The sequence below is a fragment of the Mus pahari genome, chromosome 7, assembly GCF_900095145.1.
Source record: "Mus pahari chromosome 7, PAHARI_EIJ_v1.1, whole genome shotgun sequence".
In the NCBI taxonomy this organism is placed as follows: Eukaryota; Metazoa; Chordata; class Mammalia; order Rodentia; family Muridae; genus Mus; species Mus pahari.
This window is the reverse complement of record NC_034596.1, coordinates 98,958,938-98,978,556: the sequence shown is the minus strand read 5'-3', so window position 1 is coordinate 98,978,556 and position 19,619 is coordinate 98,958,938. Positions and strand designations below refer to the sequence as shown.

Here is a 19,619-nt window from a genome sequence, read left to right as displayed (position 1 = left end):
AGGGAGAGGGAGAGGGAGAGGGAGAGGGAGAGGGAGAGGGAGCCAGAGAGAGCGCGCGCTTTTGAATCTTCCATCACAGCCCATCCCCAGACACATCTCTAACAAGGACACAGCCCATTCTAATAAGGACACAACCCCTCCAACAAGGAAACTCCCACTCCATCAAGGACACGCCTACTCTGACAAGGACTCTCCTACTCTATCAAGAACACACCCCCTCAAACAAGGACACACCCCCTCCAATAAGGACATGCCCACTCTGACAAGGACACACCTCCTCCAACAAGAGCACACCTCCTGATCTTTCAAAACACTTCAAACTGGGGGAACAATGCATGAGCCTGTAGTAGCCCCTTTCATTCAAACCACCACGGAGGTTCATACTAGTGTTCCATTTGGAAATGAGCACTCAGCCCTCACATAAGCTTTGCCCAGTTTTTAGTCTCTGCAGCAACTTCTGGAGCTGTTCTTGCTGCCGTAGAATATTGTAGATTATTCTGTCGAGCGGAGGTTCTACCACAAGCTTTTCCATCCTAACCCCCATGCTGACCAAATCCAGGGCCTTACACACACCAGGCAAGGGCTCTACCCAGGAGCTACGCCCGTGTCCTCCATTTCACTTTTGTGGATGGCTTCTGATTTGGAGCGATGACAGTGATATACTTGTACCGTTTAGAGACAGTGTTTCGCTCTTCAGGGAAACAGGAGCCACAGCGGGGTCAGATGTTACATCTGTGGCCAGCCTTACCAAATTCCTACCTGTTTTTCCCAAATTCACAGAGCAGCATGGTGGACAGGAGCCCCGCCCTCAACTATGCTTGGGAGTCTCTGTGGAAACAAGACAGGCTCAGAAGTACTTAGGGCAGAAGTGGTGTCTATACCATGTAGAGGGGAGGAGCGGCTTGTCAGGTTCCTGTTGGGGTAGATTGAGCATAAAGCCAGATCTAGGTGCCTTGCAGAACTGGGGTGGCAGCAGAGTCTGCCTCAAGAAGCATTCAGGGGGCAGGCAGGAGGGGGGCAGTGAGTGGGATGTAAAGTGAATACGTAAAAAATAAACTAAGTTAAAAAAGAAGAAGCATTCAGAATTCCCCGCCCTCCTGCCTGTGCCCCAGGACCTCGTGGACAGGTGTCAGCAGAACATACGGGAACACTGTACCTTCAGTCACAGACTGTCAGAGCTGCAGCTGTGGATCACCACGGCCACTCAGACGTTGGAGTCACACCAAGGGGATGTGCGTCTGTGGGATGCAGAGTCCCAGGGGGCTGGACTCGAGGTAAGGTGCCCATTCGTTCTCTCAGCCGTATTCCCTTGCAGCATTTGGGATGACCCTCATACGGGGTGGGTTACAGAGACTCCCCCGAACCCAGATCAGTGCCTCGTGTGTGTGTGTGTGTGCGTGTGTGTGTGTGTGTGTGTGTGTGTGTGTGTGCGCGCGCGCGCGCGTGCTCACTCGTGTTTCCCATAGATGCTGCTGTCTGAAATCCCAGAGAAAGAGGTCCAGCTGTCCCTGCTCCAAGCACTGGGCCAGCTTGTGATGAAGAAGTCTTCCCCAGAGGGGGCAGCCGTGGTCCAGGAGGAGCTGAGAAGGCTGATGGAGTCTTGGCAGGCCCTGCGGCTGCTAGAGGAGAGCATGCTGAGGTGAGGGCCTTCTTTGCTCCCCACTTTGTCTCACACCATGCCTCCTTACCTCCTGGGGTCTCTAGAGCAGATGGTCTCCAAAGGTGGCTGGCTGCTAAGTGAATCCCAGGAGTTTCCTGTCCTTCTTGGTACCCCCGTCTGGTCGCTTTTCCTGGGACCGATGGATACACACAGCTGCCCTGAGCAAGTGTCTTTGTCTCCCCAGTCTCATTCAAAACCAGCAGCTGCAGAGGACAGAGGTGGACACGGGGAGGAAGCAGGTTTTCACCAACAACATCCCGAAGGCCGGCTTTCTCATCAACCCTCAGGATCCCATACCCAGGAGACGGCATGGGGTGAGTCTGTCTCCCAGGCTTTGGGAGAAAGGTCAGATCTAATGTCAAGTGAAGGTCAGGGCCTCCCTCACAGCTCCCTTCCTGCCCTGGACCTCATGCTCATCTCATGGGATGTATCTGCTTTCTTGTTACTGTCCCCTGATGTGACCGCAGAAGGAGTCAATTGCTGGAGGACTGAGGGTCTTGAGGGTCTGAGATCTAGAGGTCTCAGATCACACCAGAAGGTCAGGAACACCCCCAAGACAAGGCTGGCCCTCATTTCTCTGAAGCCCCGCTGCAGCTTATATCGGGAGAGATTAAAAAATTACCCCAGATAGCAAACCGATCAGAGATACGGGTCCTGACCTGCTACCCTGATTCTGCATTGCTGCCAAGCCCCAGCAGATGGGCTGTGCTGCTCTGGAACACAGTATGGGAGACCTGGGAGTGGAGTCCAGGAAGCCAAGCAGGCTTTTAAAAGGCGCGGCGGCATGTGCTGATGCTGGGTAGGATGTTATACACAAGTCTGGGGTGAGGAAGCCCTTTTAGTGTGGATGAAATATCAGCTGAACCCTCTAGTCTGAGCAGGAGAGGGAGGGAAGGGGAGACATCGTCTTACTTTTCTATTGCCATGACAAAACACCACCGCCAAGGTAATTTATAAAAACAACAGATTTATTGAGGGCTCACAGTTCCAAAACCTTTGAGTCCATGACCATCATGGCAGACAGCATGGTAGCAGCAAGCAGGCACTATGGCAGAGCAGTAGTTGAGAGCTTACATCTTGGTCCACAAGCATGAGTCAGAGAGAGCTAACAGGCATAGGCTTTTGAAACCTCAAAGTCCATCCCTACAGTTTCTCTAATAAGGCGATACTCCTAATTAGTTCTACTGCCTGGGCACCAAACATCCAAATATACGAGCTTATAGGGACTGTTATCCTTCAAACCACCACAGACATGTTCTCAGTAGAGGGGACAGTGCATACAGAACCCGAGAGGGGGCTGAGGTGCAGCTGCAGACTCCAGCAGAGAGGAGGAGGAAGGGGAGAAGGAAGAAGAGGAAGAGGGGAAGGGAAAGAGGGAGGAGGAGGAGGGAGGCAGCTCAACCTTCAGGAGCCTGTAGAACTAGAACCCTGGGCTCTCCAGCCACATGGGGGACGAGGGAGGACCCACCAAGGGACAGGAAAGGACTTAGCTGGACTGGCTTTCATTTCACTCTGTCCACATCTCTACAAACATGGAGGGAGGATGGCCACAGGGTAAGCATTTTGGTCAAGGATGGTGATAACTTCTCGAACTCCAGAGAGGTGATGGAGAGGGATGCCCAGAGAGGTGATGGAGAGGGATACCCAAAGAGATGATGGAGAGGGATACCCAGAGAGGTGATGGAGAGGATACCCAGAGAGGTGATGGAGAGGGATACCCAGAGAGGTGATGGAGAGGATGCCCAGAGAGGTGATGGAGAGGGATACCCAGAGAGATGATGGAGAGGATACCCAGAGAGGTGATGGAGAGGGATGCCCAGAGAGGTGATGGAGAAGGATACCCAGAGAGGTGATGGAGAGGGATGCCCAGAGAGGTGATGGAGAGGGATGCCCAGAGAGGTGATAGAGAAGGATACCCAGAGAGATGATGGAGAGGGGTGCCCAGAGAAGTGATGAAGAAGGATACCCAGAGAGNAGAGAGATGATGGAGAGGGGTGCCCAGAGAGGTGATGGAGAAGGATACCCAGAGAGATGATGGAGAGGGGTGCCCAGAGAGGTGATGGAGAGGATACCCAGAGAGATGATGGAGAGGGGTGCCCAGAGAGGTGATGGAGAAGGATACCCAGAGAGATGGTGGTGGATGCCCACAGGTGATGGAGAGATTATGGAGAGGGATGCCCAGAGGTAATGGTGAAGGATATTCTTGGCCCCTAAATGTAGATGACTAGAGACTGCTCTTTGTCCCTCTGAACCTCTCCCATGTCCCCCTGGGTCTCCTCTCCTCATCTTCACCCTTCTGCTGTGGTGGGATCCCCAGGGCACACGGTCAGCCTTTCTCACCTCTGGCCACATGCTTTCCTGCAGGCAAACCCACTGGAAGGACATGACCTCCCTGAAGAACATCCCCAGCTCCTGAGGGACTTTGAACAGTGGCTGCAGGCAGAAAACTCCAAGCTTCATAGAATCATCACAATGAGAATGGCCACAGACAAGGACTTGAGGACCAGAGAGGTGAAGCTGCAGGTCTGTCTCAAGGAGTAACCCTTAATGGTGTCTGTGCCATCGAGGCTTCCTCGAGCGAAGGACTTCATACTTAATAGTAGTTTGTGAGCCATCCTGAGTCTAAGTAATATTTAAAATTTTTGCTCAAATATTTTAGAATTAGCTTCTTGCATGCATGCATCCATACATGAATCTATCAATCCTACTTTATTTCTATTGGAAAAATATCACCACTGATTGCTTTTGCACTGGTTAGCTGCCATAAACCACCATGATAGAGATTTGCTTAAAACAACACCTATTTTTAACTCATGATTTTGACACTAGGTGATTTGAGCTCACCCTTGTTTCTGCCAGTTCTGGGGTCAAGACACATCTGCCGGGCAACCTGATTTTTTTGAGTGGGGGAGTGCCGGGGGGTTCAAGACAGGGTTTCTCTGTATTGCCCTGGCTGTCCTGGAACTCACTGGTAGACCAGGCTGGCCTCGAACTTAGAAATCCACCTGCCTCTGCCTCCCAAGTGCTGGGATTAAAGGCGTACGCCACCACTGCCGGGCAACCTGATCTTTTATCAGATGTGAGGCAGCTAGGTGGCTCTGGTGGGGGTCTGGAAGTTGGTGGAGATGAACTCGAGATGAACAATGCCTGTCTCATTCTTGTGTGGGACAGCCCAGACTGCTCCAGGTGGCTGTAGACTGTCAGGAAGCACGCAGGAAGAGGCAAGGCCCTTGGGTGCCTGCCTCAGTTAGGGACCAGAGTGCTAATGTTACGCACTAAGCTCACACAGATTCTTCTGTGTTGTACAAAGAAAGTCAGCAGGCTGTCTGGGGTTCAAGGAAAGGGAAAACAGATTCCATCATGTGATAGAAAGGTATTGGTGGGCTGGGGGAGGGGGAATTGGACATGTGTTGTATGCGGTCCACCACTGCTCTCCTCTGTGCCATCTGTTTAGTCACTGTCTAGATCTGTTTCTGCTAAAATGCTATACTAAAATACTCCAGACTGAGTAATTTATAACAAACAAGAATTTCACCTCCCAAAGGCCAGAAAGTCCAAGTACCAGAACCTTGCACGGTTTCCTCATATCATAATATGGCCAAAAGATGGGAGAGGCCCAAAGAAGCAATGGGGGTTCCTTAAAAGGCCCTTTTTTTTTTTTTTTTTTTTTTGGTGACAGTGTTAGTCTAACCCATCCCTGAGGGCTGTTCACCAGACCCTTCTCGAGTCTATTTCTTAGATGCTCTGTCCCCTCTGCCTTTGCTGTACACCTGACTGTAGCAGCAGCTTCCTCTGTGGCCTCCTTTCTGGTGGGGCCTTCACCCAGGTCAAGTCTCCATCTGCAGGTAGCCAGGACCCAATAGAATCACTAATATGACCTGACACCCCCCCCATGAAAACATTTTAGCATGACATTCAAACCTATGCCACTGTACAGGAAAGACCTCCCTAATCAAGTCCACTCGGCATCTTCTCTCCTTTATTTGTGTGAAATCTCAGTCGGATGTTAGAGTCCACGTTTCTTCTTACTTATCCTGTTCAGCAATCTTTTGAACTGCATTTTTCAGTGTAGGCCTTTATGGAAAAATATCTGCCAGTCTTTTAAAATGTTACCTTTGCCTTGATACTTTTTCCTCCTTTTCTCAAATGTCATTGTCATCTACATCCCACACACACTGTGTGTTTTTTTCCTTTGTTTCTTTTGTGTGTCTTTCACCTGTGACTCAGAATGTTGAATTCTAAATATTTTTTCTGACTCACCTTCCATTTCTATCTGTGTCTTATTCGCTCTTCTGTATTTCTTTCTGTTAAGCTCTTAACATTGGTTGTTGTAACGATCGGTTTTAGAAGTTCTACTTGGTTTCCGGTTGGTTTGGTTGGTTACATTCTTTGGCTTCCCTCACATCCTTGATATTTCATCAAGCTTGTCTTTTAACTATTTGGGCTGTAGTCTACTATGACTGCATTGACAAATAATTCTGCTATCTCAGGCATTCAGGTGTATTTCTGGTATATATTTTTGCTTTTCGTTCTTGGTACCCAGCATTGTTGGGCGGCTACTTTTTGTCCTGGACAAAATATACGTAAGACTAATTTGGGACTTAGGATAATCTCTTCCTTCAGCAATGATTTTGTTTGTTATTACCAAAAAAAAAAAATGGTGGCTTTATGATTCTGGGGCCACTGAGTCCACGTTCAAGGGCCACTAAGATGATCTGGAACTTGGTTATAAGTACAATCAAGGCCCAGATTCACTTACGTACTCTGAGAACAAGTCTGTGGGCATCTCATCATCTACAAAGAGAAGAAGTCCCTGCCTTTGCCAGGCCCAGACTTTGTGAGGGTGCAGAAACATATCCGCTTCAAAGCTGGCATTATTCCCCCTAGGTTGTCAAAAATCCTAAGAGCAAAAGGAGATCTGGACAGAGGCCTCCCTTCCCAGGCCTCGACCATGTCTGGGGCTTCTGTGCTATTTTTACTTGGTTTGCGGTGCTTGGACTGAGCCCAGGACCTCTGACATGCTAGGCAAGTGCTCTGCCGTGGGGCTGTGACCCCGCCCCGTGCCTCACTTCTGTCCTTACTCGATGCCCCTGTTTGTTAGTCCGTTGTTGGCTTTAAATGTCGCCCCGTGTTCTCAGTGTTCTCATCCTATGGAGCGAGCCGCACATCACCAGCAAGTCTACCCACCTACTCCCCACCCTCTACTCCAGTCATATCAAAAATGACTTCCGGTCCATCCCACACTGGGGTGGGTTCTGAGTAACTTAGCCAGGGTCCAAAGCTGGGATTGAAGCTTAGGCTCCAGCCTATGGACCCCTGATCCACCCCACATCATAGCATCTCTCAGGACTTCCGGGAAGAGGAAGTGTCACACTAGGGGAAAGCTGTGGTCTACTTAGATAAAGCTTACGTGACTGAGCATCAACACTGGCAGTCTCAAATGCCAGCAGTGTCATCTCTCAGTGATCATTTTATCATGGTGACCACTGTGACAAACCTCTTGTGATCCCAGTTTGTCAGTTTGTCAGTGTTTAACAGCCTCACTGCCACTCTGCCTGCTGGGAGTTCTCTGACATTCTGGATGCAAGGCTGGAGAGATGGCTCTGTAGTCGAGAACACTGGCTGCTCTTGGAGAGGACCTGGATTTCCTTCCCAGCATCCACGTGGTGGCTCAGAACCATCCATAGCTCCAGTTCTGTAGGCGGCAGGCACACTCATGATGCACATAGATACAGGCAGGCAAATGCTCGTGCATATAAAAGAAATACGTCTATGGCCCATTTTTTAAAAAGAATATTCATTTTATGCATTTGAGTGTTTTATCTGCATGCATGTCTGTGCCCTTGTGTGCTATATGTGTACCTGGTGCCCTTGGGGACCAGAAGAGGACATCAGATTCTTTGGGACTAAAGTTAAAAATAGTTATGAGTCAAGATTTGGGTGCTGAGAACTGAACTCAGGTTCTCTGCAAAAGCAGCCATAATTTTTAACCATCGAGCCATCTCTCCATCCCTAAAACCCCCCTTTTAAAAAATTTGCATGGTAAGAATCTCATATTACTGGTCCTGCCCACATCTCCCAGCATGCCTCAGGGGGCCCTTGATTGGCATCCTTACCAGCCAGGTAGGGTCCTTGAGCCACTGGGCAGCCGTGGCATGATGCCGTCTTCTCTCTCAGGAGCTGGAGGCCCGAATCCCAGAAGGCCAGCGCCTCTTTGAGAACCTGCTTCGTCTGAGGCCAGCAAGGGACCCCTCCAACGAGCTGGAAGATCTGCGCTACCGGTGGATGCTGTACAAGTCCAAGCTCAAGGACTCTGGCCACTTGCTGGTAGGTGCTGGGGTGAAAGGTTAGGGGTCCCAGGAAGCAACCATGTCTCGGTAAGACAGAGTTGCATCTATGCATGTTCTTTCCTGCACGTCCATATTATCAGGTCACTGTGGCTGCTTAAAGGAGGAGAGGGACACTCTTGGCTCTCAGGGTCTTGTAATATTATTTATTCATCTCACCTCCCCGAGGGAGCCTATGGCTAAGGGCAGTGACTCCCGCTTAGTACATGAAGATGTCTTACTCCCTCTGTGTTACAGTTTTACGTCATTTCCCATTTGGTCCTAGAACCACCTTCTGCTGGAATAGCTGCACCCCGGACTCCAGAGGAAATAGCTGAGCTCCACCCCAAGGCTAGAAGGGCCACATAGCCCTTCACTGGAGCATGGTGTTGCCATGGGGATGCCATAGGGAGCTGAATCCTGAGCCTCAGCTCCTTTCTTCCTCTGACCTTGACCTAGCCCTTTTATTTCCTGGACTTCCAGTCCCTACAAACAAAACAAAACAAAAACAAACAAACAAAAAACAAAAACTGTTGGTTATGGTAATGATAGCCTTTGTTAAACACTATGGCCTCCTAACTTGCCCATGTAGGAGAGGGGCAACCTTGCAGCGGGTCTGGTGACCAAAGCAAGACAAAGAAGTTAAGTGTCCTAGGCCCATGAAGGAGTGGGTAGGATGGCGCCCTGGATCCCACTTTCAGCCACAGCTTGAGGCAAGCCAGGCTTTTTTGGCTCCGCAATTGCCAGGTTGGCCACTAGGTGTCAGCTCAGCCCAGGTCATATAGACCACATCCCTGGCCAAGGCCATCCAGACAGTGCCACCTGGACCTGAAGTGTGTTAAAAAGCTCATTAAATGGGATCCCCTGCTGGCTCAGGCTGTCCAGATGACCGGCAGTTTGAACGAAATACTCCCCTGACAGAATGAATATTCTGTTACGGGTTCTGCTGGGGTTTAAGTTTTACGCGCCTAGCTGACTTTTCCCCCCCATTTCTTCCCCCTTCCCTAAAATAATAGACCGAGAGTTCTCCGGGGGAGCTGACTGCATTCCAGAAGGTACGTGTCTGCCATCTGTTCCACATAGCTAGCGGGCAGAGAATATGCCAGGCTAGAAGCCCGTGACTCTTGCGCGGGGTTTTCTAGAATGTTCCCTGAGAGCTGGAGAGCAGGGATGGAGAATCAGCTTTGGTCTGTAATGGGCTGGGACCCCGAGGTGTGTGTTCTCAGGAAACCCCAGGTTCAGGGAGGGATTGAAGTGTGTGTAGATGACTTAGCCTTGATGTGAGACTGAGAAGGACCCTGAATTTGTCATCCAGACCTTGGTACACTCTGGAGAGTGACTGGATGCTACGCTGATTACACTTATGACAGCAGATGTAAACCAGGAGTGGCCCAGGAGCCTGGACTATCCTGGGCAAATAGATCGTGCGGCCTTTTTGATCCCAGGGAATTTATTAGAAAGGGTGATAGAGTCCTTTGCTCTGCCAGACAGGCTGCGCTCACTGATGGCCACTGAGACACAGGCTCTTCCCGTGCTGGTCACAGCAAAAGTGAGAGCAGTGCCAGTTCCTGGCCTCTAGGTGGCACCCCTAGAGTGACACCAGGTGTCACACCAGATGACACAGCCTAGGCTCTGGGTGTCAGGACTGGTGCTCAGTGGTCTCAGTTCCCTTTGTAGTGCTGCGACCAAACATCCAACAGGAAAACAAATGTACGAAGGGATTTGCTTCGGCTCAGGGTTTTAGAGATTGTAGCCCTGGTCTCTAGACTCATGGACTTGGGCAGTAAGCCATTGCTTTGGGAGCCTGTGGCAGAGGATGGCTGCCCACTCACTTCCTGGCCAACTAGCAATGAAGGGGGAGGGAAAGAGAGAGAAGGGGTGGGGAGGAAGAGGGAGAGGGATAAATTGAGTACTGCGACCCGCATAAGCTTCAGCCAGCTAGGCTCCAACTCTCATAGTCTCTGTAACCTCCCCTAATAGGAACAGCCACCTAGGGATTGAGCTGTCCAAACCACAACTCTGTGGGGACATCTGCAACTCAAGCCAGGACAGTCGTGCTGGACATCTCCATGCACTCTGCCACTGACAAGGAATAGCTTTCTAACCCAGCTCTAAGCCCGAGGAGGGGACATCATGAAGACAGGATGTGCCCACCAGCATGTGACTGCTAACTGGCATCAGCCCTCAGCACCTAATGCTTTATTGTCTCACAGGGTGCCTTGGAGGCCTCCCTGGGGCTCGGAGGGTCTCCCCAATCCTGTCTCTCACTGTCCCCAGTGTTACCATTGTTTTCTTGCCAAACATTGACCGTAATAACGTGAGCCCACAGCACAGTCTGGTTCAAAGGTCACTTCAGATCCCTTGTGCCCCAGAGTCAGCATTACTGGTGCGGACACCCTGGGTTCAATCCTGGCCTCTGGCAGCTTTGGGAGACTAAGGCTGAGCCCTGGGCCTTTCAGCTAGCTTTGTGGCCTTGGACAAGATGACCTTGCCTTAGGTCTTCCCAAGTCTTTCGTGATGTGTGAAATGGAAGTGTCAACACTGGTTTCACTTACTCTGTGGGTTAATTGGAAGACTTTCGTGAACCAGAGCATGCTGAGGGAGATGGGTTTCGTCCAGAGTTCTCCCTAGTTCAGAATGATGTGAACTTTCTGGAGTGCAGAGGTGTCAGGAAAGGGCATGTGACCCCTATTGCTTGGCCTGGTGGCCCCTGGTGGACGATGGAAGTCCCAAGATCAATGTTCAGACTGCCTGTGGTTGCTGCATTTTAAGCACCTCCATGGGGTCCATATCCATGCATCCTAGGCCAGAGTTGACCAGGGGCAGCCAACCTTTTGTCACTGAGACATAACATTATGTTCTACAAAGTTACAAAGAGCGCTGCAGCTGCGGCTTCTTCTTCTTCTTCTTCTTCTTCTTCTTCTTCTTCTTCTTCTTCTTCTTCTTCTTCTTCTTCTTCCTCCTCCTCCTCCTCCTCCTCCTCTTCTTCTTAAAAAAAACCCCTCACAGTATTTTAAATATGTTTATAGTTTTGTGTTGGACCACCTTCCTAGCTGTGACATGACACATGTACCCCTGTCAGAAAGATTCTAAGTGTTAGCCACATCTGGATCCCTGGTCCAGTCATGGTGCCTTCTAACTGCCTCTCCTTTCAGTCATTTCATTTATTTTGTCAATACGGAGTCATTGCTGATTCTGTGTGGAATGCCATTTAAGGTGCTCAAATCCCACCAACCAACAAGAGAGTAATGTATGCCATCCTAGCATGTGAGTACCTGGCTGCGTGCACAGTGCCAGGGACATCTATGTGGAACTGGGATTGGCAGTCTCTGGGTCAGGAGGCTCTGAAGAGCTGCAGCCATGAGGGTTCATAGCCCCAAGGTTCAACAATTAGCCCTGTTGAACTACAGCCAGGAGATGATAGCCATTGTTCTGTTGAGTAGACAAACCAGAGGGTTCTTTATGTGAGTCCACACTGACTCAAACACATAGGCATATAATAATCTGGCTTCTGTGCTGGCTCCCTTCGTTAGAAGGAAGCCATTCATGGCAGCTCGGGACTCAGAGACGACCTATGGGGTGGCTGGTGAGCCCAGATGGCTGCGCCCAACCCTGCTGAGGTCCTGATCCACTGCTCTTGATAGTTCATGCATCTGTGTTTCCAACATTCCCACGTGTTGCTCACACTTCCAGTTCAGGGACCACACTTTGAGAACTGGTGTTTTATGCTCTGACTTCAAGTCCAGGCTCCGTCACTGGTGTGTGTGTGTGTGTGTGTGACATTTGGCAAATGACTCAACCATGATCTTCTCGTGAAGGAAGTCCACGGAACTAAATGCAGGAAGAGTTTCCTTCCTGTTGACTGGCACATTGTAGGCTCCCAGTTGTCGTGTATGAGTGTATATGAGGGCCTCACATGTCTGTAGACACGCTCCCTACTTCTTCCAAGAGCAGAAAGAGCAGTGACAGACGTCTTGTGTTAGTCACCTTTCAGTTACTGTTACAGAATGCTTGAGGAAATCAGCTTATTAAGAGGGAAGGGCCCCCCACCTGTTTTATCCTTATTGTTTACTTTTGTGTTTCACCTGCAGTAAGTCTGTGCACCACATGCATGCATTACCTATAGAGGCTACAAGAGGGCACCTGACTCCCTGGAACTGGAGTGACAGTTGTGAGCTGCTGTGTGGGTACTGGGAATCAAACCTAGGTCCTCTGTAAGAACAGACAGTGTTCTTTACAGATGAGCCACGTGCAGCCCTGCTTCTTAAGGATTCTATTCCTCCAAGTAGCTAGTGAGGAGATCAGTCCTTTAACTGATGAGACTCTGTGGGACAGTTGAAGCTGAAATTCATAGTCTGACTATTGTTATTTATGTGGTTAGGTAAATGCAAGTATGACAGAACTCCAAACACATGTGTACAAACATGCTCACACACTTATGTACACAAATACTTATGCACACATATACACACATGCATGCACATACACACATGTGCATACTTGTGCACACATGCATGCACACACTTATGCACATGCATACTTGTACACACATGCACACACACTTATGTAAACGAATACTTGTGCACACATATACACACATGCATGTACACACTTACACACATGTACACACACATGTACACGCATACTTGTGCACACATGCACGCATACACATATACACACATGCATGCACACTTATGCACATGTACACACACGTACATGCATACTTGTGCACACATGCATGCACACACTTATGCACATGTATACTTGTACACACATGCACACACACTTATGCACATGCATACTTGTGTATACATACATGCACTCACACACACACACACACACACACACACACACACACACACGCACATACCCACACATACACAGAAGCCAGCCAGGTAGAACAGCAGTGGCTTCTGCAGAGGCTGTAATCTCACTAACTTGAAAACATTCTGTGTATTCTTTTCTGTTCACGAGGAAGAAAGATGCCCACTGTTGGGCTGATAGTTTATGTGCGGTTGGTTCTCCACACTCCCTTACTTTGGCCAGCCCTCCAGTCATCTAATGCTCCAGCTACGTCAGCAGCCCTGGCCTGTTTGTTTGCATAAACAGAATAATTAAGATTTATTAAATTTGTACTGCCAACGCGTTAGCCAGCTTGGTGCCAGCAGATGCATGTCTGCAGCCCTCAGACACGTAAATTGTAGTTCTTTTTTTGGGTGGCAGCTGGGCTTGGGCTGTGACACATCTCAAGCCTTTCTGTGGCCCGGAGTGTGGTGCCGCCCTCCCTGAAGATGTCCTTTTCACTTGAGGCCTGGTCTGACTGGTGCTGCTGTTTTCCAGGGCAAATCAGGGTGGTTTGCAGGGTCCAGGCACAGGTACTTCCTGGGTACACCACACAGTGGGGCTCTTGGTACACTGGGCAGCGCACAGTGGGGCTCTTGGTATACAGACCCACCTAGGAATGGCAATAGGTTTACCTGATTGTATTTCTAAGGTTTTTTTTTCTCCATTTTCACCTTGCTGGAATTTAGATTTTTTTGTCCCAGTCTAGCTTTCCCAGGGAGTTCACGATCACTTCCCCCGCCCACCAGGCTGCCTTTGCCTGGGAATCTTGGAAGTCAAAATCCCTGCTTCTGATTGGGTTTCATTCTGGCTTTCTTTGGGCTACACATTTAGCCCATCTATCTGGGGGAGTCCCTGCTTTTGGTTCGAATTCTCAAGAAATGGCTTTTTTTGGAGCTGGAGAGATGGCTCAGTGGTTAAGAGCACTGACTGCTCTTCCAGAGATCCTGAGTTCAAATCCCAGCAACCACATGGTGGCTCACAACCATCTGTAATGGGATCTGATGCCCTCTACTGGTGTGTCTGAAGACAGCTNCAGTGTACTTAGATATAATAGTAAATCTTTAAAAAAGAAATAGCTTTTCCCCCATTCGCTTCAGCCAGATGTGGAGCGGTCTGCCCCTCTTTCTGTGAGGTCGCTGTCCTTGTTCCCTCTTCCCCACTGAAGGCACAGCTTCTCCTCATGCAGCCTTTTTCTCCTTCACTTCCTCTCTCTCACTCCATCCTTTTCCCGCTTCCCACAGAGTCTCCCATAGTCCAGGCTACGTTTGTGAGGAGGAACCAGGTTTCTAAGTCTGTCTCTCCCTTCTGAGCACAGTGTGGCAGGTGGACCCCACCATACCCAGTTTCCCCAGTGCAGGCGATCAAACCCAGGGCTTCACACGTGCTGGACTTTACTCTACCTGCTGAGCGGTGCCATCCCCAGCTCCTCCGTGGAAGCTTCTCAGTTGAGTTTACTCTGGCCTCGGTGGCGGCTGCTTTCTTTCTTGGTAGAAAGAGAATGGTTGCCTTTTAACAGGTAGTTGGGTTGGGATATTGTAATATCAAACCTCAGGAGGCACTGGCTGGCTTCTCATGGTAGAGGATAGCTCCCGCGCTGAGATTTAAATAACAAAAACAAACAAAACCAACAAAGAAAATCCTCCAGCTGCCAGGTGCAGTGGACGCTCACGTGCCTGGCCGTAAATGCTGTGGACAGCCTCTCCTCTGTCCCATGGACAACAAGGCCATTTGGAGCTGGGGCAGGCAGTGTCGTTGACCTCCCTGGGCGTCACCCGTACACAGCTCAGCAATCAGATCAAACCTGCCTCTTCCATGGCCCCAGCTAAATACCTAGCCGGGCTTTGCTCAGAGTTGCTATCTCTGACCCTGACTGACCTCCAACCTCACTTGATGCCATCTGCCTTCTACCTACAGAGCCCTAAATGCTGCTTTTTGAACTTGTTTATCTAGATGGCCTGCTTCCTTTTCATCCCAGCCCTCCCATCGCCAAGCCTTCTTCTCCCCAACTCCACCCGACTTCTCAGAAACTCATGCCAGCCAGGGAGCCTGTAACTTAGTGTGTGTGCATGCACGTGCGCTTGTGTGCACACACACCCATATACCCCCACCCCCACACCCCCCCACACCTAACAAATTCTTTTTAGGGGCTAACAAGGAAATTGGCAGTCCTAGTTCATGTCGGTTCCATGTCCTCCCTTTCTCTGCAGAGTGATACCTATGCCCCACTCAGAGCTATCCAGGAGAGAAGGACTCCGCCAGAGGCAAGGCTCCCATCCTTTCTTTGCTGAATGACAGAAAGTCATTCTCTGCTCTGGCCATCTGCTATCCCACAGCACCCGGGAGGTGACCACAGAGGCACTACCCCCTGTCTGTGAACATGATCACTACCCCAATAGTGCATCCAGAACATCTGGGCTCCTCTTCTCACACGTGCACACACTCCACCCAAGGCCTCGTGCTCAGCTCCTCATGGGCTTCCTGAATGATTTCAACTGCTCTGGAAGGCTAGTTGTCCTCTGCCCATTTTACGGAGGAAGAAACTAAGGCTATGGGAGAGTCAGCAGCCTGAGGTCACACACAAGCTCAGCTTCCATCAACACAAACCCAAGCTTCTCCGCCCCACTACATGGTGCGCCTCCTAAGAAACCATGGCTAAAGACACAAGAGACCACAAGGGCCTCTGGGCCTCAGCAGTCCAACATGGGTTCACACAGCAGCTGTTATGGGGCCACACACCAACCTTTGTGATTGTGTAGCTGATGAGGAGCTGTGCGGTCCCACTGCCCGAGGGCATTGGACCACGCGGGCCTACCTAGCCCAGGAAGAGATTAACAGTTGAAGCCTGAGATGTGGTTTCCACTGAGTATATTTTGCTTTCTAAGACAAGCCGTTGTCATTTGAGGGCTGTGGGTCCACCAGGCAAGGATTTCTGTCATTCCTGGCTTAATCTGTTGTTCTGTTACACTTCTTCCAAACCCTTGAATAGTCTCAGGAGTCTGAGGAGATCTTCATGGCTGGCTAAGCTCAGCTACACATCCTAGCTGATGTGTCTCACTGTTATGACAAATGCCCCGACAAAGCAACCCGAAGACAGGTTCGAGGATACCATCCATCGTGAGGATGGTGGCTGGTCACATTGTGCCCACAGTGCCGAGGCAGAGAGAGATGGATGCTGGTGCTCGGGTTAATCATGTTCTCCCTTTTCTTCAGCTGGAAGCCCATGAGATGGCGCCACCCACTGTTAGGCTGGGTCCACTGACCTCAACACAATCTAGAATTCCCTCCTAGGCATGCTCAGAGGTTTGTGGCCTCTAGATTGACATCCCAGACTACCCATCACACGCCTCTTCACAGTGCGCCACGGTCACGTGGTTGATTCAGCACGTCCTCCCGCCCCACTCCCCATGAGGCTCCTAGCCACTCACGTGTATCTCCTATTGGTTCACAGAGTCGGCTGCAGAAGCGGTGGCGGAGTCCCTGCTCTCTCCTACAGAAAGCGTGCTGCGTGGCGCTGCCATTGCAGCTGCTGCTCCTGCTCTTTCTGCTGTTGCTGTTCCTGCTGCCGGCCGGTGAGGAGGAGCGCAGCTGCGCCCTGGCCAACAACTTTGCCCGCTCCTTTGCGCTCATGCTTCGGTACAACGGCCCCCCACCCACCTAGCCCACTGGGCACACAGGTGACCTTCTGCAGTCCCTCAGGGGCTGGCTGCTGGGGGGCACAGTAGCCGATCAGACACCCAGAGCAGCCTTAGACCAAATGCTGCCTCTGTTCCCAGAACAAACTTGCCTTTTTCTACGATGCTGCTTCTGTCTATTTATACTAAAATGTGTACTGTGTGTGGTTAGGGAATATGTACAGAATTTTTATATGCCATGTCCGTACACTCTCAGTGTAGATAACTTCAGATACAATGTCTCTTTGTGCCTATGGAAGCCCGAGACAGTGTGTTTCTCTAATGGGATTTGTGGCACTTGTGCCTTAGCCTCCTGTCATCCCTGGGGGACAGGAAAAAAAATCACATGTTACTTTGATGACAGCCTGTTAACCAGAAATCCAGATGTTGCTGAAGAAGCCTTTGAGAGGTGACCATAGCCGGAAGAATTGGAGTCCCTGGACTTGAGCATGTGGCTAGATCTAAAGTCACATGGACTTGGGCTGTGAGCTAGATAAAGAGAAGCCGTGATGGCGGGCCACTGGCTTAGCCAGAGCAGTGAGACAGGACACGTGTCAGAGGGATGCCGAGAGAGCAACAGAAGAGCTGTAAAGATGGAGCCCAACAGAGCAACTCAAAATGGTGGTGCCGAGCACCCAACCCTACACAGCAGCCACTGATAACACAGACCATCAAGGAATGCCTGTGACCGTGACCGCGACCGTGACTGTGACTGCGACCCCACGTCTTCAGAAGTGGCTGGATTTTATTTGCATGTTTTCTCCAGGAGAAAAAAGATGAACTTGACTTTTTATTCTCATGTACAAGGGTGAAGCACTTTGCAGTGGCCTGTGTCAGTCCTGGGAGGCCCGTGCCACCGTACACAGCTGTTGAGCTGTCTGCAGCTTAGGGCATGAGCCAAGAGCAGAGTGGAAATGCTTGCCCACCAGGTCAGGGATCAAGGGCCCACCCTAAGCAGAGAGGGGAGACTCAGGCCATCTGAAGGGGTCTCTCTTCCCTTCCAAGAAGGGGCTGTGCAGGCTGGTGGGCCTATAAAGGCTGTGCAGGTCCCACATTCCCCCATGGGCTCAGGGCTCACAGTCTGACCCCAGGCAGGAGCAGGCAAAGGCAGCTCCAGGCGCAGGTGGGAGGCATCTGGGTGATTCCTGGTTACGCCCAAGGCTGGAGACAGAACCAGGGAATTCTGGGATGATTCTGAAGTGCTTTAAAACTGGATCAGGTTTACCCTAAACTGACACTTCTTTTTTAACCTTTAGAAAACACTTAACACTCCCTTTTTACAGATGGAATTGCACACTCCTTTGGAGTGTGTGTGCCCACAGGTTTGATCATCAGACCATCATCAGTGTTACAGTCCCAGAGAGATACTTTAAATACAGCAAATACTGTAGCCCTAAGAGGGACTGGACTCCCTCTTAGCACATGCAAGCTGGCATCAGGCTGTACCAGGGGCAGCTTTCGTCTTAGCATGGCACCCAGGGAAGGTTGGACATCAGCAAACAGGAAAGCAGTGTCTTGGGGCTCGGCTCATGACCCTGACTTGGTCTGTCACCCCCGTCACAAAGCCCTCTCTGCACCTGGCCACTTTGCTGGGAAATCAGGGACTGGTGAACCCTGACCTCACTTAGACCCAGGTAGCCGAGCCCTGATGCTCACTCATCAAGAAAGACCACTGGTCCACCTCTCCTTCGGAACTGTGGCAAGGGCCATCAATACTTCTGTAACCACTTTTCCATCTCAAAAGTAAAAAACCCGAGGCCCTGAGAGGGGAAGTAACTCACCCATAGCCACACAGCAAGAACCTATACAGCCAGAAATGGACTGGTTCCCACAGTCTTCAGGTGATACCAGGTTCATTATAGCAAACCTCCTCACATTTTCCTTCCCAGGAAGAATGAACAGGGCTCGGCGATGGAGCACTTGCCTAACAGGTGTGAGTCCTGGGTTCCACAACCTGAACTGAAGAGGGAGGGGTTGGGGAGAGCTGTTTGCTATGAATGTGGGCGTGTCTCCTGATAAATACTGGGGAGGGTCAAACTTCAATACCTGGATGGGGGTGGGGCAGGGTGGGAACCTGGCTGTGGTTTTTTTTTTAACGACAATGACACTGTGGATTGCTTGTTGTGTAACATTTTTTTTTTAACAGAGGGGACTGATATTTTTATTACTTTCATATGAATATAGATGCAACATGATGTGCTAGCCACTTCTGGGCGCTTTTCAGACGTAGCTTCTTTTGCTTAAAATGGGGGCAGACACCTGCTACTGTGATTTTGTGTCCTAGCCAGTTATCAAAGAGAGTTGGAAGGTGTCCGTGGAGAGATGTATTAGGACTATTTGTGTAGTGTGTGTGTGTGTGTGTGTGTGTGTGTGTGTATGTGTGCATGTGTGTGTGTATGTACATGCATGGGTACTGTGTGTGTTTGTGTATGCATGTGGGTATACATGTGTGTATTGAGTGCATATGTGTGTGCCTCTGTGTGCATGTGTATATGCATACTTGTGTATATATGTACATGCATGCACATGTGTGTGTTTGTATGTGCATGTGTGAGTGGATTGTGTATATGTGTATACATTTGAGTATGAGTGCATGTGTGTATGCATGTGTGTATGTATGTACATTTCAGTGTGAGTGCATGTGTGTATATGTGTGTACGTGCATGTGTTAATGTATGTGTATGTGTGTGTGCGTGTGTTTGCATGTATGCATCTGTATGTGTGTACATTTATGTGTGAGTGCATGTGTGTGTGTGTGTTCCTGTTCCTTTGTCCTGCAGACAGTGATCACATGTAACCTTCATAGGTCAACCTGTGAAAGTGGATGTGTGAGAATCCATTGACAGTATCAGTGCCATTGACCCCCCCCTAACCTGTATGCTTCCTCCTGCCCTTTTCTGCCCCATCCTTCCTCTGAGGTCAGAATGGTGCTTTTAGGGGCAGAGAGTGTGTCTATAACTCGGACAGAATGAGTGGAGTTAGTGGTCCTGACTGCAGGGGAGCTATGAAGACCTGGAGGTATTGGCAGAAAGGGCAGAGGGGCTGCCCCTAGACGATGGTGTCCTCGGGTAGCTGGCACCGAAGGGCTGGCATTTCATTGATTTCCACGCTGCTCAC

General features: G+C 50.1%; 1 protein-coding gene across 1 annotated transcript in view; it reads left to right on the top strand.

The window, feature by feature from the left end:
- Syne3 (spectrin repeat containing nuclear envelope family member 3) overlaps positions 1-16,625 on the top strand; it is a 77,576-nt gene extending 60,951 nt beyond the window's left edge. Inside the window, exons 12-18 of the mRNA XM_029541210.1 lie at positions 1,113-1,274; positions 1,467-1,639; positions 1,845-1,974; positions 4,025-4,183; positions 7,838-7,987; positions 9,003-9,041; positions 16,280-16,625. Coding sequence (XP_029397070.1) covers positions 1,113-1,274; positions 1,467-1,639; positions 1,845-1,974; positions 4,025-4,183; positions 7,838-7,987; positions 9,003-9,041; positions 16,280-16,489 — 1,023 coding nt within the window. The 3' untranslated portion in view covers positions 16,490-16,625. The remainder of the gene's footprint in view (positions 1-1,112; positions 1,275-1,466; positions 1,640-1,844; positions 1,975-4,024; positions 4,184-7,837; positions 7,988-9,002; positions 9,042-16,279) is intronic.
- The last annotated feature ends 2,994 nt before the right edge of the window (positions 16,626-19,619 follow it).